The sequence below is a fragment of the Diorhabda carinulata genome, chromosome 4 (genome assembly GCF_026250575.1).
Source record: "Diorhabda carinulata isolate Delta chromosome 4, icDioCari1.1, whole genome shotgun sequence".
Classification (NCBI taxonomy): Eukaryota; Metazoa; Arthropoda; class Insecta; order Coleoptera; family Chrysomelidae; genus Diorhabda; species Diorhabda carinulata.
In genome coordinates, this window is record NC_079463.1 from 16,184,259 (window position 1) to 16,210,578 (window position 26,320).

General features: G+C 32.9%; 1 protein-coding gene across 1 annotated transcript; it reads right to left on the reverse strand.

The window, feature by feature from the left end:
- Nucleotides 1-867: 867 nt before the first annotated feature.
- Nucleotides 868-1,392, reverse strand: LOC130892975 (protein FAM200C-like). Its single transcript, XM_057798736.1, has one exon. The coding sequence runs from the start codon at nucleotides 1,390-1,392 to the stop codon at nucleotides 868-870; it is 525 nt and encodes a 174-aa protein (XP_057654719.1).
- Nucleotides 1,393-26,320: the final 24,928 nt, after the last annotated feature.

Here is a 26,320-nt window from a genome sequence, read left to right on the forward strand (position 1 = left end):
ATAAAAAAATACAATAAAAGATATTTTTTTATTCACTAAGTTAGTGACTTATTTGGCTTTGTTTTTTGTTTGACAGTAATTGTATATTTAGATCAAGCTTCGTAACACACAGCTTTAATTATTGATCCTCTAAATGTGCATCTGTAATTTGCGTTCTTAAATTTGTTTTTATTTTTGATATGAGAGAAAAAGTTGTCTCGCAACAGTAGGTACTTCCGAAGCAGGAAAGTAAACGGCGAGCATATTCTCGAAGGCATGGATATTCAACAGCATTTTTCCAGATTTCTATGAGATCCTTTTTAGCGTTAAAAAGGGATTTGATGATACTATCTTCCCCTAAATCAACTAACTCCATATGTAGTTCTGCAGGAGCCTCGGATATATCTATTAAATGTAGTTCAAATGCCAGTTTCATAGAAGGAGTGTGCTCGTCAAAATCAGAAAATCTATTAGTATACTCTTTATTTTCACAGTTCTGCTCGTTTAACATTTTAGCTAGCCCCGGGAAGTGTTCTGCAGATATTTCCGATCGACAAAGCAATGTTTTGAAAAATGATAATTTTTTCTAAACGTTTGGATCTTTTGCCACATTTCATAAACCTCGTTTCACCTTGCAGGCAAATTTTTAAATTGTTTTGTTTTGTCATCACATCAGACAAAAATGCAAGGTTTCTGAGAAATACTTCATCTGATAGATCACAATGTTTTCCTTGTTCTTGATAAAAGTTTGTCGTCGTAAAGACAAAACTTTTCCCAAAACCTGACCTGTTGATAGCCAGCGAACCTTGCAGTAGTATGGTAGATCAATACTATACGTTTCCTCATCTAAAGAGAGCATCTGCCGAAATTCACGATGACGCATTGCATTTACGCGAATATAGTTGACAATGGCAATGGTTCTATCCAGAGTGTCTTGCAAAATGGTAGATTTTGCTGATGCAAAATGCAGTGAAATGATATCAATTTTTTCAAGTTTAAGTTTTCCTTTTTTAACAAAGCAACGAATCCTTCTTTTTTGCCTTTCATGGAAGGTGCGCCATCGGTGCAGACACTGACTAAATTACTGACATTCAATTGTAATTTATTACATACTTCTTTAAAGTTTTCGAAAATATCGGCTCCGCGAGTGCTTCCAGTTAGTGTACCCAACGCAAGTAGTTCTTCGTAACATTGAAAATCTTCAGTTATAGCACGAATAAAATATAAAACTTGTGCCGAATCTGTTTTATCAGTGCTTTCATCTGAAGCAATTAAAAAATAAACATCTTCATTTTGTATAATTGTATGAAGTTGCTCTATTACATTTTGCGCTAATTCGAGCTTTCGATCTGTTACAGTTCTTCTGGAAAGAGGTAATTGTTTGTATTTGTCGACATTTCTTGGATCTAACATACTCACTGCTTCAACAATACATTCTTTGCTGCGGAATTTTGATTTACAAAGACACTAAAAGATGCCTGCTGATGATGCTTCTCATTTTTCAACTTTTGAAGAGCAGCTTTTCGTGATTCACCTTCTAAAGCAAAATATTTATATTCTTTACGAGTCATGTAGTGTTTATTTGCATTCGCTTTTTTCAAAGTACTTAAAACTGTATTGCACAACAAACCCATCATTTTATCTTTCTCAGCAGTAAAGAAAAAATCTAACTCCCATTCTACATTAAATGTTCTGTTTTCATCACCTAATTTTCTTCTCTTGGTATTTGACATGATGGATAAAAAAACGAATATCAAATAATATCTTTAACAAAGTGTATACTTTCTAGAAATACAGTAAAACCGTGTAACTGTTATAAGCACGCACTGTTAACTACAGTTTGCTGAAGATAGCAACAGGGAAGCGTTGAGAGATGCGAGTCAGAGAAGTCAAAGCAAAGTGTGACACTCAAATGGGAGTTCTGAAACCGAGTTTTGTTTACTTCTTAGACAAGGTAGTTGGCGCTGCTACATAGAACATCATTCGTTTCTTTTAGATATGTAAATTACATAAACAATGTGGAATTTTCAGTAAAGTGAAAAATTATTTATTTGGATATAAAACCAACATTTCGAAAAAAGCATAATTGATTTCTGAAATTCTGAAATCTCCGAATTAATAATTTTTCAATTCCCTACAATTTTTTAATTTCCAATATTCCTTCTAAATAAAAAAAGAAAAAAATAAGAAAAAACACACACACACATAAGCCGGCTTTTTTTTCGTTTAGTTCATTCTTATTGCAACTTGGGGGGCGCTAAAAACTATTTAAAAAATTAACATTGAGTGTCCAAGTCTGAAACGGATGGTCTGTGGGCCAGAGCTTCGCTCATGCGTGTTAGCATCCGTTTCAGACTAGTATTCTGACGCCATCTTACAATATGACTGTCTTTGGCGGGATTTTTCGCGCAACTGTCATGGCGTTGATGTGCAATAATTGTTTGAAACGAGCTCTACCATTTTGTACTAGGTGGCAAAGGGCCGCACAAGAACCTCGCGGAGGCCGCAGGTCCCCACCTATGGTATAGTGTAAATTCAATAGTTTCCGAGAGCTCAATCAAAAGGTTACGATTCCTATTATTTGTAAAAATAAATGATTGAATGTTCATACAAAGGGACATTGAAAAAGTATTAAATAAATAATTTTTCATAAAAAAAGACCGACTTCAGTAACAAAAAAAGTATAAAAAATGCATTCAAGAGTGAATCGCCGTATTTTGAAGTTGACGACAAAACAATATTTGTGAAAGTAATCACAAGTTGTTGGATAAAGAACTTGTGTCTGCTATCGACGATTTTAAAATACGACGATTCAGTCTTAGAATGCATTTTTTTATACTTTTTAGTTTTTGAAGTCAGTTTTTTTTTGAATAAAATTATAATCGTTTACTTATGACTTTCAACTTGTAAACTTGACTCAAACCTCGCATATAGCTTTTATTGCGAATATTTATTCTATCCTGTGCAGTTTTTGACTATTAATAATGTTGTAATCCACCAAACCATTTTGTTTACGCTGCTCCCTAAAAACCCGTGTATAAGTGACGAATTTCAGCATTTTTTTTCGTTAATATTTCAACGGAAAAAGTATTGGAAAAATTCTTGCTGGTGTGCATGCTTATATGCCTATATGCTGTCACACATATAAAAAAGATCAGATAATTATATGATTGAACGAACTCCCCTGTAAGTGAAGTTCTATCATAACGATAACAAACAAACCAATTTGACATGGGAGGTCTCATTTTTTTCGTTATTGATATCTTTATGCTGCCCCTGGCTCACATTTTTGAATTTGATACGTATTATCAGTTTTAGTCGACTTTTCTTAATTTTTAAGAATTGATCAGAAATTTTTTGTATCTGTGAAAATCATGCTGAGATGAAAATCAAAATTTCATGACAGAGGAACTATGGGGAAATGAATAAAAAAAAACAATTTCTCGCACGTCTAAATCGATTCCGTAATTTTTCTATAATCGTGGGCAGAGTAGTAAAAATGTTCTCCATTTAAAATACATTTGCACACATTGTATTTTCGATGACTGTAAAGCTCTTAACAAAAATCGTCACTCAAACACTCACTTTTGCTAAAATGATTTCCCATACTTTGCTCTTCATTCAGATATTTCAATTAATTGATGATGTTAGTCATGTTTTAGCCTAAACCACACGTTAGTGCGTTAATTCAACGACTAGACGGCGTATTTTGATACCGCCAAGGGGTTGTCGAGATCGAGTCTTGTGGGAGTTTTCGGGATTAGAGATCCATTTCATCTTTCAGCAATTAATTAGCAATAAATTACCTCGAAGAGCGCGCGTCCGTAACTATTTTCGTCGCCGAGGCCGCCGTAGCTTAAGGCCGCTAGGGGGTGGGCTAGTCCGGTGCTTGGAGGTGGTTTTCGGAATCCAGGACCCATGGCGTCTTCAGCAATTAATAATCGCGTCAAGCTCGTGTCGATAGCTTTCACCGTTGCCGAGATAATGTATATGGCTCCCGTAGCTTAATATTGAGGTAGAGGGGTTTCGCGTTTCTCGTGAACCGCCTGAGTAATAAAATCGGTTTTTGGGTAATAAATGAGCAATTAAATAATCAAGAATTATGGTACCAGTCCGGACGTACCCTCCCAAAAAATTGCCGCAACTTAATATACGTACTGCAACTCTTCGGTATTTAACTCGATCTAGTTCCTCAACCACAGTGATTGATTGAATTTTAAAACTGCATGTACTTTTATTAAAATTATACCGTTATCTAAAGCTTGTTTAAGATGTTTATAATGTATTGTATATTTTTCTTTATTATACAATATTATCAATAATTTTGGTAATTTTGAATGGGACGGTATACGGTGTTTGGGAGCAATTGGAAAATTTATTTGGATACTCCAGATCTATATGAAAGAAATAGCTTTCTGCTGCCTCATCAGGTATCGACATCATATTAACGGCGGCTTCTGGCCCGATACCAAACTTTTTGATATCGTCAACCCATTTAAAGCCTTCTAATTTATATAAATCCTGATTTATATAAAATTCATGCTATTTCATCGAGTGACGCTGCCATGGATCTTAATGAATCAATAAATCTCAATTTAATATCATTTTTATCTGTATTTGAAATAAAACATCTATTTTTTTCCTCATTAATGGGAAGTAAGCTGAAGTGCCATTTTTTTGTGAAAATTTTATTTTTAACGTTCTCAGTAAACCAAACATGTAAATTGGTCGATGCATCTACATGAACATTTTTAGTGTTGAAATATTTATATTCTGTTATTTCCTGAACACGATTTTTTGATAAATTTATCACAAAAGGTTGTATTGATTTCAAGTGATGCAAACATGCTCAAGTTAGTTTCAACTTTTTGTTTGAAAATTTTGAATACATCATTCAAAAATTGAGCCACATCCTTATAACACAAATTTAAGATAACACCTGTTTTAACCCGAATAACAAAGCTAGATGCTAAATTTTCACTTTTTGTGAAAAGCCCCATTCCAACATGCCTGTTTAAAATTAATTTTTTGGAATGTTTGAAGTATTCAATAGTTGTTTTTAATTTTCTCAAAGTTCCCACCGGAAATTTTTCTTTGTTATTGATGACTATATTACAAGAATATATTTTTCGATTGAGACGCTTCAACCGAATCTCATCATCGTTTGCAGTGAATTTGTCAAAAAGTATTTTACATAACGTTTTCTTATCTTACCCTCCTATCTTGGTTTTTAACAAATATTATTCTTTCTCAATAAAAAAATATTGTGCTGGTTTCGGTTTTCCGACAGCTACCAATCCTTTGAATACCACTCAATACTTTCCACAGGCAAATTGCTCTATGTATGGCTGATATGGTTTCGTAACTCTCTGAGGTACATCGATACGAAGATCCTGCAATTTTATTTTGGGTTTTCTATTTGCAATTGAATATCCTGAGTTAATTTTTCTCAGATTCATAAAAAACTTTTTTTAAATTGAAGCTGATGGAATGAAATTGTAAATATAAACTTATTTTTTTATGTTTTATGGTACACATTCAGGCTTTCTAGCAAATCAATCATACGTTGTAGATTTATTGATTTAGACGTTACTGCAGCAAGTCAACTGAAAAGAATGAGTTGTTGGTAGGTGTGTGGGCGTATTCATGTGTTTTGAAAAATTTAAGTTGTTTATTTATGAATAGTCTAGAATAACTGTTATCGCCCGCGTTAAACATTGTTTTATACGAGGTTGCGATAAATTGTAAGTTGCGATTTTGGCAGTGTGCCAATTTCTTCTAGGTAGAAAAAAATTAGGATTGAAAATAAAATCATTCGAGATGTTGAAGAGTATATACGTATTAATCCTAGTGTCTTTTACTCATCACAAACTAATCATCACAAACTCCAAGAGATGGAGAGAGAGAGAGAAGGAGAGAGATGCTTCATTTAATAGCCTCACCCAGGCATTAACACGCCAGTCCTCCAGGGCATCGCGGCCTCACGGCCAATTCTTCTGCGCGTACCACCGCGACCCTTCTACTAGTCAGAGCTTCATGGTGGCGCGCAAAATGCGAATCACTGACGGTAGAGTATAAACACGAGACTCCAGCGCCATCAATTTTCAGGGCTAGTAACTTCGGCAGGTGAGTTTGAAACAATCCTGCTATCTTAAGTTACCAACGCCTTTCATGGTATTTCGTAACCGTCGATTTTAGCGCTTTAACATGACGTTTGGTTCATCTCACAGCGCCAGTTCTGCTTTCTAAAAATGGCCCACTTGGCACTCGGATTTGAGTATCGCGGCTTCATAAGTTCAAGCAAGCCGGAGATCTCACCCATTTGAAGTATGAGAATAGGCTGCGTTTTTCTCTTTTTTGATTTTGTCGGTTGTAGCGTTTGCTTCAAGATGCCCTGTATTTTCCTTTTAAAATTATGTTAGGGTTATGCTTTTATGTTAGGGTCTACATGGTTCTGTTTTGGTCATCGCGTCTGCTATTTTTTCCGCGCTTTTCGTTTTTTTTTTTGTTTCATGTTCTATTTCGCATGTGATGTAATTATGGTCACTCTGGGTTTCTTCTTCCAGAAACTTCCAGTTTTGGACATAGAGGTTCTTGGTCATCGTTATGTTTATCCAACTTTTGCCATTTTGTGTTGCAAAGGTTGTACGGCTGTCATGTGTATTTCTGATTTGTATTCTGTTTGTCGTTGCCCATTCTACTATTATGTCTTCCCCTCTGTCGATTGTAATCGTATCCCTAGCCCCCAGCTCGTATTTTTGGCGTTTAAATTTCCTGAAATTAGCGTTTTCATCTCCAGTCCTTTGATGTTATGTTTTAGTTTTTATAAAGTTTTCTAAAGTTATTTCTCCCACCTGGTTTGTCGTATATATTAATTATTGTATATTATATTAATATTGTATATTAAGTTTTCCGGTTTTTGTGCTAATTTATATTGTAGTTGAGTTTGCGTCACTTGTCGTTTTGTTTGAATCGTATGTGTTGCTGTGACTTTCATTCTGTGTTAAAGTTCTTGAATTATAGCAATGTCTATGTTATTAATGTTCATAGTTTGTAGTAGTTGTTCTGTCGCTGCTTTGCTTCTTCCTAAAATGTGTTGTATTGCTTTCGTTGTGTTATAGTAACTTTTAGCTGTTGGTTACTGTTTGAATTTGTGTTAAGTCGGCTTGATTCGTTAGTAGATCTTCTGTCGTCTTGTTTCTTCCAAATTTTTTTTTGGTGCATGGGGCATCTTGTGTCTCTTTCTTGGTGTACTCTGGAAGATATTTTTAGTTTTTCGTAGTACATTTTGTACAGTAATAATTGAGTTCCTCGCATTTTTGTGCGTCATGGTCTTTGGCTCATTTGTAGCAAGCGGGTTTCTCCTCACTGCAATATTTCCTAACGTATCTACAGCATCCTTTCTTAACGGTGTTGACTTTACCGCATTTATTATTTCTTTTTTCAGTCTGTTAGTGTTGGTTATAATGTCTTTGAGCAGGTTTTTTATTTTGTGGGTTATCTTCTCTGCTTGTGTATCCTCATCTTTTTCTATTTGTTGTTTCTTAGTATCATATATATCGCGTTCGAGCAGTCTCTGATTTTCGTCGTGATTTCCGTCCCCGTTCCCAAAGTTCTAGGCCTGGAAGTGCATTGTAGTGATAGCCGGAGTTTAATTATCAATTATTTAATTGGTGAAATTGATAAAATTATTAAAATACTACCTAAATTCAACGATAGTACACCGGGCGGAAATCATGTATAGGCTTTTTCAGTTGATGTTTCATCAGATTATTTAAGATTGAGCCATAAAATAGCGATGAATGAAAAGGCTGCCAATAATTGTTTTGGTAACGTAAAATATGAAAACTTGCTTAGCAAAGCCGAGATTACTGGAAATGATATTTGAAATTTCAATATTATGAAAAAAGGAATGTGATGATTTCCGGCATGACGATCATGATCCAATCGTATACAATCGTATACATGCAATTATGTTGTTTCTAATTATGAAGCACGTGCAGACCAATTTCGCTTCAAATAATTTTAATATTGAATATCATGGAGAAAAGGAATGTGATCCAAATTTATCCATCGATTTAATCATAATTATTCACATAGGAGTAAACAAATGCATGAAAATGGAATGTTATGAATTCTGGTTATAATTGTTAGTAACAGATTAGATTGTACCAAATCGTATAAGATAATATAGTTTCCAGGAATATGGTAATTGGATTCGCAAAAACCACAAAAACTAAATATTATTATTAAAGGAAAAACTAATATCATTTTAATGTTTTATATTAAATTTGAATGATGATGTTACATGTGAAGGAATACCAGGAAATTTCTGCAGGATCTTCAACAAATTCCAGGTATGAAAAATTATCGTGAAACAGAAAAGTCCTACTGCTATTTGTTTGAAATATTGTATTGATAAAAGTATAAATAGATAAATTTAACAAAAAATCGGCAACGATATTCAAATTTGGAAAGGATGCGATTCGATGCGATCATTTGTCAAAGGCAACCAAATTTTCTTCCGAGTTCTTAGAGATATGAGCAATTGGAGTGGATTTGAGTTCTTTTGGAACATATTTACTAGGATATTCAGGTATTGAAATTATTCTGATGTTATTCAGATCAAATTTCCATAAAAATTCATTATGTCCTACGTATAGACGAAAATTAGGAAATGAGGCGGCATTAGCTAAAAACATCAATGAAGGAAATTTTATCTCACAGAAATTTATTTTTGAATCTTCATTGGGATTCTAATTTTTCATCTTTATGGAGCGGTTTAACTTCTTTGCTATAATCCCATGTTTCATCGAGATCAATATGTAGTTCGATACACTGATTATCAGCTGTGGCAAAATAACCATGAGCAAGTATAATTCCAGGTACATCAAACGGTGCTAAATACGCCCGTCTACCTCCGCAGTCTGCTTTAAACTTATATACTTTCCTACCAAACGATATAGTGATGTCCGGCTTCCCCCCCATATTAAAAGCTTTGCTAGATTTTCAATCGTAGAATTAACACCTGGAAAATACCAGTACAAGTATAAAGTCATTTTTTTTTTTTTTTTTTAAATTTATTGTCGCATCAACTACAAAGGTTATTAGCGACATGTCAATTATAGTTTGTGATATAATTTGGTGTCTTTCAAATACTTAATTATGTTTGCATTATTACAATTTTCATTGAGTAAGCTGGTTATATTGTCTGGGAAATTGTTAAGTATTCTTTCATTTCTGTACTTTCGACAGTTTAACAATAAATGTTCAACATTAAGGTTCTCGTTACAAGTTTCACATATCGGTGGGTTTTCTCTATTAAATAGATGGGAGTGTGTTGCTTTAGTGTGACCCAGCCTTAAGCGATCGATTTTTATTTGATCTGCGCGACTTTTTGGGCTACCTTTCCATGGTTTAACGTATGGTTTGATGGTTTTCAATATTGACTGCGACCTGTTCCACTCACTTTGCCACTTACACTGAGCTTTCGCTTTTATTACAGCTTTGAAATCACTGACTATCACTTCGCGCACAATTGTTACTTTGTTGTTATCTGCTGCTTCTCTGGCGTATTGATCCGCTTTTTCGTTTCCTGGGATATTGGTGTGTGATGGGACCCAGATAATTTGGACGCACGCTTTGGATTGGTGGAGGAGGTATAGTTGGGTTTTAATGAGGGAACCTAGTGGGTGTTTGGGAAAGAGTTGTTTAATGGTGTTGATGGAGCTCGTAGAATCAGTAATTACTGCAATTTTTTTATATTCATATCTACTGGCGATTGTTAATGCCTGAAATATGGCATAAAGTTCGCCAGTGTGGACGCTATTGTGAGGAGATAGCTTAAATGCAAAATTTTCGTTTGCTAGTATAACTGCTGCTCCTATGCCATTAGGTGTTTTGGATGCGTCAGTGTACATAAGATGGTATTCTTTGAGGTTTTCTTCAACGAGGGTGCGAAATGATTGAACTATCAGGGGGTGGTTTGTTTCCTCTTTTTTGTAGTAACTCAAATTAACGTTGATGGTAGGAATAGGGATTATCCAAGGGGGAGGAGTTTTTATATTGATTGGAAAGAAAACTGGTAGTTCAATTGTCAAGATGTTTGTGTATTGGCGAATTCTTTCGTAGAAGGGAATCGTTGTTTGTTTGTTTCCGAATAAATTTTTAAAGCGATCTGTTTTGATGTTGTAATTAACTGGATTATTTCTATTTGATAATACTGATGTTGCGTAGGTTATGCTAAGTTGCATTCTTCGCAGTCGAAGTGGTGGTTCTCCAGTTAGACAGTGGAGACTCTCTATCGGTGTTGTTCGCAATGCGCCGGTGGCGATTCTTAGTGCAGTGTTTTCTAATACGTCAAGTTGCTTGAGGTGTGTTTTCTCGCATGATGCATAAACTATGGAGCCATAGTCGATCCTTGATCTTATAAGAGCCTTATATAGATTTATCAGACAGGTGGAATCCGCGCCCCATTTATGGCTGGCAATTGTTTTCAATAGATTCAGACCATTTTGACAGACTTTCTTAAGGTAGTCAATATGTTGTTTCCAGGTGAGTTTTTTATCAAAAGTTATGCCCAAAAATTTTATATATTCTACGAACTCTAAATTTTGACCATTCAAGATTAATATAGGTTTTTCTTGTATGTACTTTCTGGAGAAGAGAATACATTTTGTTTTAGTTTCCGAGAATTTCAATCCGTTGGTGTTAGACCAGTTGCTTAGGTTATCGAGTACGGTTTGTAAATGCATTTGGATAGTGGTTATATTTTTCCCTTTTGCAAATAGTACTAAATCATCGGCGTATAATCTTCCTTTGACTAGCGGAGAGCATTTGTCAAGAATATCGGTGATAGCAATCAGGAATAGAGTGGTACTTATTGTAGACCCTTGTGGAATCCCATTCTTCTGTAGTTTTTTAGCTGATAGGCTTTTGTCTACTCTCACTTGGACGTATCTGTCTGTCAGGAAATTTTTTATGAAGTGTAGAATGTTCCCTCCTAGACCCCACTTTTGTAGTTTTGAGGTTATATTGTGTTTCCAAACCATGTCATATGCCTTGGTGATATCCATATATACGGCTATGCATTCTTGTTTATTGGCAAAACCTTCGCTTATTTCGGATTCTAGGTCTATCAGGTTATCAGCTGTGCACCTATTTTGGCGAAATCCGCTTTGTTCTGGTGCCAATAAATTATTTTGTTCTAGTACCCAGAGTAGTCTACGATTAACCATTTTCTCCATAATCTTGCATAGGACGTTCGTTAAGGATATTGGCCGGTAAGACTCTGGTTTTGTTCTTATTTTGTCAGGTTTCAAAAGTGGGATTATCACAGCTTCGCGCCAGCTTGAAGGAAAGACTTTATTAGTCCAAATGTAGTTATACAGTTTTAATAGGTAGTTTTTGGTGCTATCTGAAAGTTTTTGTAGGAATACTACTGGTATTTGATCTGGACCAGGGGCAGTATGTTTTTGTGATTTCAAAGCTTCATAAAGTTCTATTTGGCTGAACGCGCAGTTAATAGGATTTGATTGTTCTTCACTAAAATCTTCCAAAATTTCTTCTTCGATATTTTTTAGATTCTTTATGAACTTTGCATCATAGTTTGAATCATTAGAGTTATATTCGTATTGTGAAGCTAATGCTTCCGCTATTTCACTTGAATTTGTGATCAGAGTGTTATTTTTAACTAAAAATGGAATTCTTGGGGATTGTTTTATTCCAGACATCTTCCGAATATTTTGCCAAACTAAGGATGGTGGAGTTGAGGATGTTATTGTAGATACGAATTTAATCCATGACTCCTGTCTACTCCTACCTATATCTCGCTCGGGCTCTTTGTTTTTTATATTCAATTAAATTTTCTACAGTATTCTTCCGTTTAAACTTAAAAGAGGACTTATAAATTCTGATTGCGTTTTGACAGTCTTTGTTCCACCAAGGTAGTGGTTTATGGTTTAATAATATTTTAGTATATCCTATGTGTGTTTTGGCAGCATCTACGATTATAGATGTGAAGGTTTCTACGAGATTTTCTACATTTAAAATTGGCTGGTCTTTTGTAGTGTTAATCTTCGTTTCAACTGTTTCGCTAAATTTTTCCCAATTAGCATTTTTTAGATTCCATTTTGGGTTTGGTAAGCTATTATTCTCAGAGAGTTTTGATGTATATGAAATCTTTATAGGATAATGATTGCTTCCAAATAAATATGGTATTACATCCCAAGTTAATGTGGGAGTCAGGACTGGTTCACACAGGGTGATATCAATGGCTGAGCATGTTCCTGTGTGTATGTCAATTCTTGTTGGTCTTCCGTCATTTAAGATGTTAAGATTTAGGGAATTTATCATGTTGTCAATTGTTTTGCCTCGGGCTGTGATATAGTTTGATCCCCATAGTGTATTGTGAGCGTTAAAATCACCTAAAATCAATCGAGGACTTGGAACAGTTTTTAGAACTTGTTCAAGTTCTGACGTATCGATATTTTGGTCTGGGGGTATGTATAGAGAGGATATATATATTCTTTGTGGTATATCAACCTGTACAGTTATTAATTCAATATTGTTTGCTATAGAAATGATTTGTTGTGTGTTATATTTATTGTGGACGTATATTGCTACACCTCCAGATTCCTTTCCATTGTACGTTCTATTTTTGTAGAAGCAGGTGTAGTTTTTCAAGTTGTAATAATGTTGATTTTTAAAATTGGTTTCTTGTAAGCATATTATGTTTGGTGATAGTTCGGAGAGTAGGTTTTTAAGCATTTCGAATCTTCTGTAAAATCCTCTTAGATTCCACTGTAAAATTGAGTTATTATTAGTCATTATTCCTGCGATGATTCAATTGATGATTCAGAGTAGTCTTCTATTTCTTGTGCGATAGTTGACGGGTGTAAATTTAGCTGTCCCATGATTTTTTTCCTGATTCTTGTACTGATGCTTTTCATTCTTTTGTTTGTAAAATATGGATGCATGTGTGCGAGTAGTTTTAAGAAGCTTTTTGTATCTTCTGTATATATTTTTGATATACTTAATGGATCTTTTGTTCCTATTGCATTTTCGAAGAAATCAACGGCTTCCGCGAAAGTTAAAATTTGGCTTTCGTCTTCAAATATTTGTTGTGCTGACTCCATTAATTTGTAGTAAGTACTTGTTTGTGTATTTGATTTGTTGTTTACTATCTTTTTCGCTTTCTTAATTGTTTGTTCGTTTGGTTTATTAAATGTATCCTTTGTTTGTGGTGTAGGTGAAGGTGGAGTTGTGATCTCAGATAAGGTGCGTTTTGTATTCGTTGTATCTGTATCCATGTGTATTTCTGCTGATATGGTTAGTTTTTTAGAATATTTGCTATCGGTTGTGGATTGAGTGGTATGTTTGAGGTTGGTAGGAGCTATATGTGATGGTATGTCTTCTGTTTGATTATTCACATTTGTTAGGTTTGTTGTGGTCGAGTTCGAAACTGAAGGTTTGTTGTAGATTTGATTGACGATGTTTGTTGATCTTGTTGTATTAGTGTCCATTGGTAATGATGTATTGTCGGATGTAGTGCTTATTGATGTGTTCTGACAATTATTAGAGTTATGTCCTGATCCGTTGCATAAAGAACACAAATGGCTATCATGCGTTAAGAAGATTCGGTATGTAGTATCTTCAAAATTAATAAGAATCGAGGTAGGTATTGTGATTTGTGTGGGAGATATGTAAACAATACGGCGAAAGCTTAGAATGTGTTTAAAGTTTGGGTTAGAAGTACCGATTTTGAGGAATGTTATGGAAGACGACAGATGGAGGCCCAATTGTCTGAGTTCCTTTTCGATAATTTGATGAGGTATAGTTGGACAGACGTTCGATAGTAGTAATCTTTCACTAGGTGTTATAAGTCGACGTACAGAAAGAATTTCGTTATTCACTTTGATTTTTCCATTGCATTTTGTTAAAAATTCGTCCACGTCTTCTTTTTTAGTTAGATATATGCATATTCTATTATTGGTTATTCTTGATGAAAATGTAATTTTGCTGGGATTGATAATAGTGCCTACGGCTATCAGGTATTCTTCTAATTTTACTCCATTTAGTGAGCTAATTACTATTGCTTGTTGTTTCGTTGGAAAAATTGTTTTCTGTTGGCTTGTAATGGATGAATAAGATTGTGGAGGGTTATTAGGTAGGGTAAAAGTAAAATTGTTTGTGCTGTTTTCATCCATCTTCTTTGAATCTAATTAACATATTAGTACTTAAACCGGTACTGGTTTCTAAATGTTGTTTTGCTGATAAGCGGCAACAGGTTTTGTACCTTGACTAACAACAATCGTGTTTGATTGTTAGCATTCAAATGTTAAATTCGTTATGAAGATTTTAAATTTGCTTACTTTGAGATGATATATATGGGGTGATGATTGCGATAATGGTTGTAGTTTTTTTTTCACTAAATAACTATATTTACACTTGTAAAATGATTAATCGACGAGAGCTGATTTTTACACGACTTTTCGATGTTTTAACAGGACCGTCACTCGATAAAGTCATTTTGTTCCATTTAGAATTAATTTTATATTATTTTCTTTTTGGGAACAACGTGGTCTTGACATTATTTCTCTTGAAAAGCAATTAATGAAGTTCTGAAATCTTAAGTATTACTTAATATACTATTATTACTATAATCAAAGTATTACTTTCATTGATATACCCATACCTTTTGAAAAAGTCAGAAACATAATATTCATTAGTGGCATGTACTGTTGAGCTCCGACATAAAATAAACGCTAACGACATATTGTATGCTACTGATTAGAACTTCCACATCGAAGTCAATAATAATAATAATAATGTTTCCCTCCTTCTCTGTCCATGTATAATATAATAATGGGGATCAGTCGCAGGTTTTGAATCAGACATGTGGTTTTCTCATATTTCACATTCCATAGGTGTGGAAGATATAATTTTTCAAGGGATACATTTTACAGAAAATTTAAAATCTAATTTTAATAAAATTCGAGTATCCTAGATTCCATATTGAAAGAAATGGATTATGACGTATTTATATATATATATATATATATATATATATATATATATATATATATATTTATATATATAGGATTTAGTTCGTAATGATATGGCGGTGTGCTCAGCATAGTAACACTATGTTTTTCTGCTATATATTTCCCGGCATATTTCATAAAATGATGTTTGTGTAAATTTGCTATAGTTAATAGTTCTTTTTTATCAAATTATCTTAAAATTCAATACTTTTGATGATGATTAACCAGTCAATAATTTCTTGTTTTCTCCAAGATGAAGTTGGAGTCTTCTCTATGCGAGAATGATAACTTGCGTTATCTATAACTACTACTGAATCAGCCGGAAGATATTTTATCATTCCACCAAAATAATCTCAAAAACATCCAAATCCATGTCCTCGTGGTAATCTCCTGTATGGCACGACTGAAAGGCTAGCAAACCTTTTAAAAATCCTTCTTCGTTTCCAATATGTACGATTATTAGTCTTTTCCTTTCATCTGAAGGCACCTCAATACCCGTTGACAGGCCTTTCACGAAAGCTATGTTTTTGTCTTGCAACATTTTTGGTACTGTATAACCTACATTAATCCACGTCTCATCAATATAAAAGATTTTCTTCTGCTCTGTTCTGTATTGCTTTTTACTTCTTAAGTATTTTCGTCGCCAGCAAACAATTTCATCGCATTCCAGTAAAAGTGTTTCACGGTTATGCTTTTCCCAGGCAAAATCTATATTTCTCAAAGTGGTCCATAAAAGTTTTTTAGTTATCAACAGAATACTGTCATCCTGGCCAAGCTCCATTAAAATCTTATCTAGAGTGGGTATTTCTTTTTCAAAATAAAAAAAGTGAACTTTTCTTCGAATTACACTTCTGGTGTCTTCATCAAAGGCTTTTACTGGTCTGTCTGGACTTTTCTTGAGAGGTTCCAGTTGGCCTGCTATTTTTCTCCCCCGCAATAATTTAAAAACGGTGGACTATCAAACTCCAGTCATTCGGGAGCATGGGGCGACAGTTTCTTGTACAGTGAAATTCGGGTAATCGTATTTTATGCAATCGTGTACATTTAAAATTAGAAGTTTTTCATTCAGTGATAGTGGAGAATTATTGGAACATCTTTTCGTTGGTGTAATTTTCGCCATTTTATTACTAATCTTATAATACTGTGAACACTGTTTACGTCTTATCAGCAAATACTGATGCGATAAACTAAACAAATATACTTATAAAAGTCTGAAAATTTTGGGTAAGTCTATCTTTTTGTTTTTTCGTTTGGATCTATTCTTTTTTGGTATATTCCTGAATTGATTTATATGAATTACATTTAACATGTATTGTTAATGTAAATACAACTTCTCAATCTTTTTACATGACGTACTGCATTATGATAACACCTAGGAATTCATCTTCAAATTAAATGTAAGTGTATTTAAATATTATATATTAACAAACATGTTATATACATAGTTTGAACTTATAAAAAAGATTCCCACCTTTTTACCTCTCCACTTATATTGTAGTTTTCCCAATGAAGGAAAGAACACTTTCCGAAAGCTTAGATTTTTAGTTTAATAAAGAGTACATAAATTCTAAATTTGCTGCAACTCCAATTTATCAGCTTTTGTTCTTACTTGTCTGCAAAGACGATCCACCTGATGCGTTTACAGAAATGAGGTTTTTTGAAAACAAGATCAAACTACGGAGAGAACACAGTTAAGGAATTAAAATCGTGGTCAAAAATTAAGAAGAAACTAGCAAAATAATACAACAGAAGATGTTCCTACTAAAATGCAGAAGTACCGGCATTTTACCCACACACATCACAAGAGCAACAACACCTAACAAACCTCATCTTCAAACAAGATTCACATTGGAAATACAAGGGTATTAGCAGGTTAGAATTGAAACTTTTAAATATTGGGATTGCCACAAATCATTCCTTAATTACAACATTTCAAAAAATAAATCAATTTCACTTAGAAATGATTACATAATTTCTAACTACATCAATAAACAACAAAGAATATACAAAAAAATTTTTCATAAAGTGAAAAACAAAAATATCAACAAATTTCAAACATAACATGATGAACAGATCAATTCTATATTCAAAACAAATCCTAATTGGATGAAAAATTTGTCTAATATATTCATTCTTAATGAAACTTTTTAGCTTTATGTCTAAAATATTAGCAGATGTAGACTTCCTTACTCCATCAGTAACCACCTGAATGAGATATCACTATCGTTAGATCCACTAACATCATTATAAATCTTGTCACACCATCTCTTTCTCGGTCGACCAATACTTCTTCTGCCTGTTGGCGATTTATCCCTTGCGATACGCAGTAGTCTTTTGCTTGTCATTCTGCTAAAGTGACTATTCCATTTTTGTTTTTGTTTTAGTACCCAGTCAATTACTTTTCTACCTTGAACGTATTTCTTATGTTTTCACTTCTTTCTCTGTCTAAAAGTGTTGTCACCGCTATTTTCCTGAGTACTTTCATTTCTGTTGTGTCTAGTAGTCTTTTTGTCTTAGTTGTATCGGGTATTGTCTCTGCTGTGTATGTCATTATAGATCCAATTGTTGTTTTATATTCTGCTTTTTGTTTCTATTGTAAGATATTTATTTTTCCAAATAGTACTATTGAGGCATCCTGCTACTTGTTTTGACAACCTACTATCGTACCTCATTCTAGACATCTCCATATTTCGTTATATCTATTCCTAAATATCTAAATTTTGGTATCTGTTGTATTACTCCACCATTAATTTCTATTTTGCAGCGTTCCTTAGACTCATGCATTTTGTTTTCTCAGCTGAAATTATCATATTGTACGGAATCTTCCCATAGTGATTCTATATTGATTTTTTGTCTAGTTATTTTTTCTAAATCACACCTTGGTGTTATTTTCATGCGGATTTTCCCTAGTACCAGTCTTAACGTCCAATATCTGAGTTGGGTGTATCTTTCGATTTGTCACTATGTAATCTATCATTGGCCTGTGTCCTCTAGAGTTTATTTATAATAGGTTTTGTGGTCAAAGAAGCTATTATTTATTCTGAGTTCGTTAAGAGAGGACAGGTTGGTCATCAGTCCTCCATAAGTATTAATATGATCTTTGTTGAATTTTTGTTTCTGCTCGGGATCACTATGGTAATATAAATAAAAATTCATTTTTAGAATTAACAACATTTTTTTATAATAACACTTATTTTTCTCTTAATAATAAATTTTAAAAACAAACTTTTGGTACACCAATGGGTGCCTCGAAGTCACCGATCTTGGCAGCCTATGTCATGGATGATATATTAGACATGGTTATCCCTGTACTTTCCTTCAAATCCTTTTTTATCAAAAAATATGTAGATGACATTATCGTCTCCGTACCTAACAATGGTATAAATGAAATCTTATATATTTTCAACAGCTATGACCCACACATCCAATTCACAATAGAAATAGAAGACACCAACCATTCCGTTCTATATCTTGACACGAGATTTATTCGTAAATTGGATAATTCTATCGTAATAGATTGGTACAGGAAATCATGTAGCTCAGATAGATACCTGAATTACTATTTATACCATAAACATAAAAGTGAATTTGGTAGAACGAATGAAAAATAGAGTATTAAAGATCTCTAACATCATTTTTCGCAACAAAAACCTGAACATCCTTCTAAACCTCTTCCTAGAATATTTATACCCTGAATCCTTGTTACGCAAACTATTGTTTAATACATCTCAAACCATAACCGAACACACCTCCAATATCACAAATTCTAACACGACTGAACTACTCAATCTGATATAATTCACACATCCTTTACATTTATCAAAGAAATTAATTCTAGGCTCACCAAACTTCTTAATCTAAAGATTTCTAACAAAAAAATTTCAACAATCAGATCTATCTTTTCTAAAAATAAAACACCTCTTTTTCACATACCAATTGCATTTACCGCATTCCTTGTAAAGACTAATAAAAAATATATCGGTCATACTCTCAGATTCTCATTCTTATAATTATCACACCATCAAGGATCAGAGAGAACTACCTGCTTACGAATATATTACTACTGTTATGCTTTTTACACGGTGTAACATTTTGTGTTTATGCAGTCTATACAATGCTTGAATTGTACCTCGTTTATGACTCGTAGATCAAGTATTTTGAACTATACTTCTCCAAAATAAAAAAATAAAACCTGTGTCAATGGTAAAAACATGTTCACCCAATGTTACTTAAAAAAGCTTTTACAAACAAAATACAATGAACTTGAAATATTGAAAATTAAATAGCTTGAAAGAGAATGATTTTTGTGGAAGAAGTCAATATTTCAGCACTCATCTAACAGAATCACTTTTCATAAAAGCGACTGCAGATTAAATCCTGAAAGATGCCCTGGCCGAACATGTCAATTCGACAGGGATCATTAGATGGGTTTCAATGCTGCAAGCATTTTAACAACTGAACCACATCAGAAAAAAAACCTTCCTAGAAATGGCCTAGATCTCTCTATCACAAAACAAAAAAACAGAAATACACCATCTTAGTGAGATTTATTCATTCCTGCTCTCATTAGATTCAAACCTACCTGTTAGACCGAATCCCAATCCAACATCATTTAGTTCAATATATTATAGATCTAGTAGGACTAATAAGGGTACTAGGAGCATTCCCCCAGCTTACTCCTCCCCTCAGAGCTCTTGTTCGCTCCACCAGATAAAGGTTATCTCACGCTTAGTCCACATCAACATTTATCTATGAAGACTTCCTGGATTTTTATATATTTGATAAAGAAACGTCGAAACGTCAAAATTTATCTTTCTTTTAAGAACTATAAAAAAACTTATTTTAAAACAGAAGAGACCTAAAATCAAGAACATTTAAATGCATTAATATATCAAAAGGTCCAAGAAATTGACGAAATTTATATATATGTATATATATATATATATATATATATATATATATATATATATATAATTGTTTTTACATTCAATGTGCCCTCATAAATACATGAATATACACTGTTAAATGATTATGGTGTTTTCGTGTTTATTTAAGTTTGCCTTTTTTTAACTTTTTCAATTTAAGTTGATTAGTTGAAAACCAAAGAACAAAGAATAAATATGCAATATTACGAATTAGGGAACGAGATCAGGGTGTATTTGATTTATTTTTATTTAGTTTATAGTTCATTTAGTTCAATTCGACAATTCTTATGCATTTTTAATGAAAAAAATATTGTTCCAAATTTTTTCCAAAATTTTTAATCGTAGTTTAAATATTTAGATGTCTGATGGTCAAAAGAGACCCTCTGGTTCACTATACCGAAAAAGAAAGCTAGAAAAAGAGGAAGACAAAAAACGATTAGCTAGATCATTAAAAAAGTTTTTTGTGTCAACGACCAATAAAGGACAACTTTCATGTAGCCAAGACCCTCATGTTCAATATTTTGAGTCAAACGAGGACAAAGAAGAACGACTGCAAAAATTACAAGAAAATAAATCGTACGCCGAATCGCCTGAAATAGGGAAAAGGAAAAGCTGGATCAGGCTGGATCAGCCAGCAAATACACAAACTAATAATGAAAAAGTTCCTAGAACTTGGCTTGTTTATTCAAAATCCAGAAATTCAGTATACTGTTTTTATTGTAAATTATTTGAAGTATCTGTTAATAGTTTTAACGATGATAATAGCTACAGTGACTGACAACATTTGTCTCGGAATTTAAAAAAGCATGAAACAAGTAATGGGCATTTTGAGAGTGTCAGAAAATGGGTTGATTTGAAGTAATCAACTGAGAAAGGCTTTACTGTAGACTCTTTCAATCAAAATTTAGTTCATGTGAAAAATAAAAGATGGACTTGTATTTTAGAAAGAATTATAGTCATACATTTTTTAGCTTAGCAAAATTCAGCTTTTACAAGGAACATTCAAACACTTTCTAAAGAAGGTAACGACAATTTTTTTAAACTTATTAAGACAATTGTGAAATTTCATAACGTAATGGTAATTAATAAGGTTCAAAAAAATGCCGCACTATTTGGGCGATAAAATACAAAATGTATTAATTTTCCTAATAAGAGAAAGAGTAGAGAGAACTATTATTGAAACCTTGAAATGTTGCGAATATTTTTCAATTATTCTTGATTGTACACCTGACATTAGCAACCAAGAACAGATAACGATTATCGTTAGATTCGTTTTCATTAATGACAATTTAAAAAGTATAGAAATTCGAGAGCATTTTTTAGGATTTTGCCCATTTACAAATAATACTGGCCAGGGATTATCTGATTTTTTTGTGAATTATTTAGAAGAAATGGATATTAATATGTTGATATTATGATAACAATGACAATATGAAAGTCAAGCACAATGGTTTACAAAAAAAATGGATATTAATTCTAGAGCCTTTTTTGTACCTTGTGCGGCACATAGCCTTAATTTAGTCCTTAATGATGCGGCTAAAAACTCTCTTGAAGTAACAAAGGTGTTTAAAATTATTCAGGAATGTTTTTTTTTCGGCCTCAACCTATCGATGGAATATTCTTATAAAAGAACTTCCTAAGCTAACAGTTAAGCCACTATCTGATACTAGATGGAAAAGTCGAATTGATTCAAACAAAATTCTTATTTTTGAATTAGAAAAAGTGTATGATGCTTTATTTCCCCTCTGTAGTGAAGATTCTAGAGATGACACAAAAAATCTTGCAATGTTCCTAATTAATAAAATAAAATCTTTCAAACTTATATATTCCTCAGTTGTCTGGTACAATATTTTGGCAAATATAAACGTAATAAGTAAGATAATGCAAAAGTCTAGCGTTATTTTGCCAGAAGCTCTGCGAATGTTGATAGAAATTAAAATATTTTTAACCGAAATTAGATCTAAAAATGGTTTATAGACATGTTTAATGGGGCTAAAAAATTGCCGACAAAATAGACCCCGAAATTTGTTTCCCAGTTGTCCTCGTTAGTTAGACCCAGAAAAAAAAGATTTTTTTTTGAATATGAAGATGAACCCACTCAATCTCCAGAGCTAAATCTCAAAGTATTTTTAATCTTTTATTCTCGATATTGCAATTACAAAATTAGATTAAACATTTGAAAATTTCGAAAAACATAATGACTCTTTTGGCTTTTGAAATAATTAAGGTGCAATAACTTTAAATGGAATTATACGATATTGTAAGGACTCACAAATTAAATTAACTGATTCAGAAACAGGAAATATCGATATAAGGGCACTTGATCATTGCAACGAAATTGATACATTGTTATATTATTGATAAAAATAATATATCGGCCAAGGAAGTATTAACATATCTCGTCATTAACGATTCAAATTACGAATATTTTTAACCATGCTGGTCACTGTGGCACATAGGGAGCGATAATTTTTGAAATTAAAACTTTATTAAAATCTACTTAAGATCAAATATGAGCCAATCGAGGCTTACAAAATTAGCAGTAATCAGTATCGATGAAGATATTTGATCCAGTATAGATGTTACAGATTTTTTCTTTTCTTTTACTACCTTAAAAATGTAAATAAATTTTATTTTTATTTTGTTTTTATATATTTGTTAATAAATAATGTTAAAAAATGTGTTTTTATTAATATTCCCAATCTAAATTGTGAACAGTAGGTGCGTCATACATACACCTCATAATCGGCATTGAATTATCCACTTACTCCTATTATCAATAAGATATAGGCACATTCGCTAGATAGAAAGGATTTTTACTAATGAATATTTTCCGGCGTAAGTAGGTATTCGACTAGACTAGAAATTTACCTCATATCTCGCCTCACTAATCAAATTTCGACTAGGTAGGCTAATAGGGCGGCATATTTTGTTCTTGCACCCGCGGCGGATACCCTAGGCTCGGCCCTGCAAATATAATATACTGTATTATGCATAACTAAAAAAAAAGGATACAAAATCATGTATTCACAACACCAAATCAATAGATAATTTATATACGACAAAGATATATGTGCTCCCGTACAACGATAAGTGACAAAACGTAGAAGAATAAATTCTACTCGTAAAAACAAAAAATGTTGGTATCTACTACCTAAGATTGTTTTGACTAGGAAATAATAATAATCACGAAATACTCGTGAAACATGTCGATATTGAATCAAGGAAGATAAGAATAATGAGAATAATTAATCAAAAGTTTAAATGGAATACGAAAAATCTCTGAATTAATCAGTGTCACTCTCTGATCTAATTCGCAAATTATAATTATTGCCAGATAAGTCTGCAATACCAAGGATTTGAAGGGTCATCATTTGACAAATTTTAATCCACGTCGGTTATTACAAGATAGATCTTTCAAATTATTAAGTAATTTTGAAATATTTATTGACAATACAAAGGATGTATTTAGAAGCAAATTTAGCTGCAAAATGATTTTTCCTTGAAATGTCACTAACATGAAATTGCGAATCTTTTCCGTAAATTGTAGTGCTTTGCATGCAACCTAACCAAAGTTTTGGAAGGGTTTGAACATCATAGATCAATTGCAATTTATCGCCAGTGTTAATTATGTTATTCGAATTTTCAGAAAGGCACCGTAAAAATCTCCAATGAACAAAACGTTCATGGAGCAAAATTTAGGAAAGTTTGGGAATAACTCGGTAACGTCATGTTTCGCAGCTCTAATTGGTTGTACAACTTTGCAAGAGACGTCAGTCTAAGGTTTAATTTTAAGAATTTTCATATCGAGTTTGAAAATAGCGATAATAATGTCATATAAATAAGAAAAGCAATATGCCCGAAAAGACAGACGGATCTATAACCATGTTCAGAAGAGCCATAGTTTTAGTGGCGTTGTCTAAGCCATAAGGGGTAGTAATGAGTTCAAAAAGTCCTACACCGTTCACAGCAAAAGCAGTTTTTTAACGAGAAGATTCAGATAAAGGTATTCGCGTAAAAGCTTTTTGAAATCAATAGACGTCAAGAATTTTGCGTCTTGCAACTCATGCTATGGGATATGAATCAGAAATGGTAACCTTGTTCAATTTTCGACAATCAAAACAAACATGAATTGCTGTGGTTTACCAACAGCAGTAATGATATGTATATATATGAAGAGAATTAATAAGAGAGAAACCTTGGTTGCCAAGAACATTAGAGTGTCAACCATAGCAACAAAATCAGAACTCAAAAATTTGAGAATCTTATAAGGACGATTATCATTTGGTTTCCTAACAAATAACAATAAACTAAAACAAAACGACAAATATCGGTAGTGAGAGAATTGACAATATTTTCAGACAAAGGAAAATCTACCTCAGGAGTGAATAAAATGTATAAAAAAGATAAACAACTACATATCAATCATCATAAATAATACTTATGTTTTTAGAGAACTCAGATTCCGGCTTAGAATTAACAAGAGAAACGGATCAAGAAGATTGTCAAGACTGTCAGAACAATTATAAAATACGAAAGAAAAAAAATCTCAGACAAAACTTAAATAAGCTTGCTGTTCTGTAGCTGAAGGTGAAAAATCTTAAGTTAATTTTGACTTGAGGACGGTTTGTTAGATTTTCGTGTTGAATTTTCTGATTTTACTTTGGGAATAGTTTGCAAATGATTGGAAACTATCGTCTGACTTATAGGACCAATCAAAACCTTGAATTATCTCGACCATTCCCACAGAAACTGATGAGTTGCTGTTCCCACAGAATTACAGTGCGAGGACCTTATCAGCATTTTACCTTAATATAAAAATATTTTCTCACACATTTTTCAGTTCAGTCAGTTGAGGTCATTTACAGTAAATTGTAATCATTTTATAATTAATTTGTGTAAAATATAGTTTTTAAAAAGTGTTTTCAAAGTTAATAATTTGAAAGTGGTGCAGTCAGTAGGATATTCGGGAGTGATACGTATCGAACACGTCGATTTTAGTTTTAATGATTGACTGAATATCGAATCTATGGACATAGTTATTTTCTACTAGTGGAAGTTTAGAGCGATCCATAGAACGTCAGCTCAGCCCAGTATATCGAACACCGAAACGATCCCAAGTGCAAAGAAGTCCGTCGAAGGGGATTGGAACTGAAGTAGTTCGATTTCGCAGAGATATTCATCTGAGGAAGACAAAAATTGCTGAATTGGAGTATATCTCTATAGGAATGTTTGAAATATTTCTCCTATTATTACTGTAAGTACAATCAATCTTATGTCTGAAGTTGACAATCTAACAATTATATTTCAAAGCTTAAAATTAAGACCTTCAGCTGACTCATAAATTTCAAATCAAAGCTTAATAAGTAGAGATAATAATAACTTGATAATGGCCGAATTCAGACCAGAATGTGTATCAGATTTCGATGGCAATCCAAACGACCTTAACAGATATCTGAGTTTATTTAAATCATTAATTGATACCTTTTATAGATTAAACACGCCAAATTGTTTCCAAAATGTTTATTTATTAAACTGCCTGATATCCAAATTAACTAGAAATGCAAAATTATTCGTAAATATTCAAAATGTATCTACTTGGAACGAGTTAAAGGATGTATTAACCAGAAATTTCGCGGACTAGAGAAACTAAACTTGTCTTAACAGAGATTTAGTAATAATGAGACAACAATCAAATGAACACAACAGTTCTATGATAGAGTTTTGAACATTCTCAATCTTTTGTGTAGTTATGTAGATGCTTATGAAATTGAAAATGAATCAAAAATATTAAAAAGAAATTTATATAATAATGTTGCTATGACAACATTTTTATCGGGACTAAAAGAACCGTTAGGTACTACTATTAAATGTATGAAACCAAATAGTTTAGCTGAAGATCTACAATGTGTGTTAAAAGAGGACAATGTACATTATTTTCAAAATTATATTCACAAAACAAATATAAAGCGACCCCAATACTCGAATAAACCTTTTACACAGCGACACAATTTAAATAATCATAATTCCGATCGATTCAATGCTCATACACCCAATAATTTCTTTGGAGAACAAAGACTATTTCCATCTCAACCTTTATCCATTCATCTTAACATGTTGAGACAGCCCCAACAATTTCCAACGAATGCTCAAACTTTTAAACCGCAGCAGAGTTATACCGTTTTCAGACCAAATTAAAATCCGAATTTACCAAACCCAACACACATGAGTATTTCCACAAGAAATATACTGACAATCAACCAATGAGTTCATCTTCCAGGAACTCACACCCAAGACCTTCAAATCCTAACTATTTCCGAAATTTTCGACCACAAAATAATTTCATAGCAGAGGAACTGTTCAACGCCGATA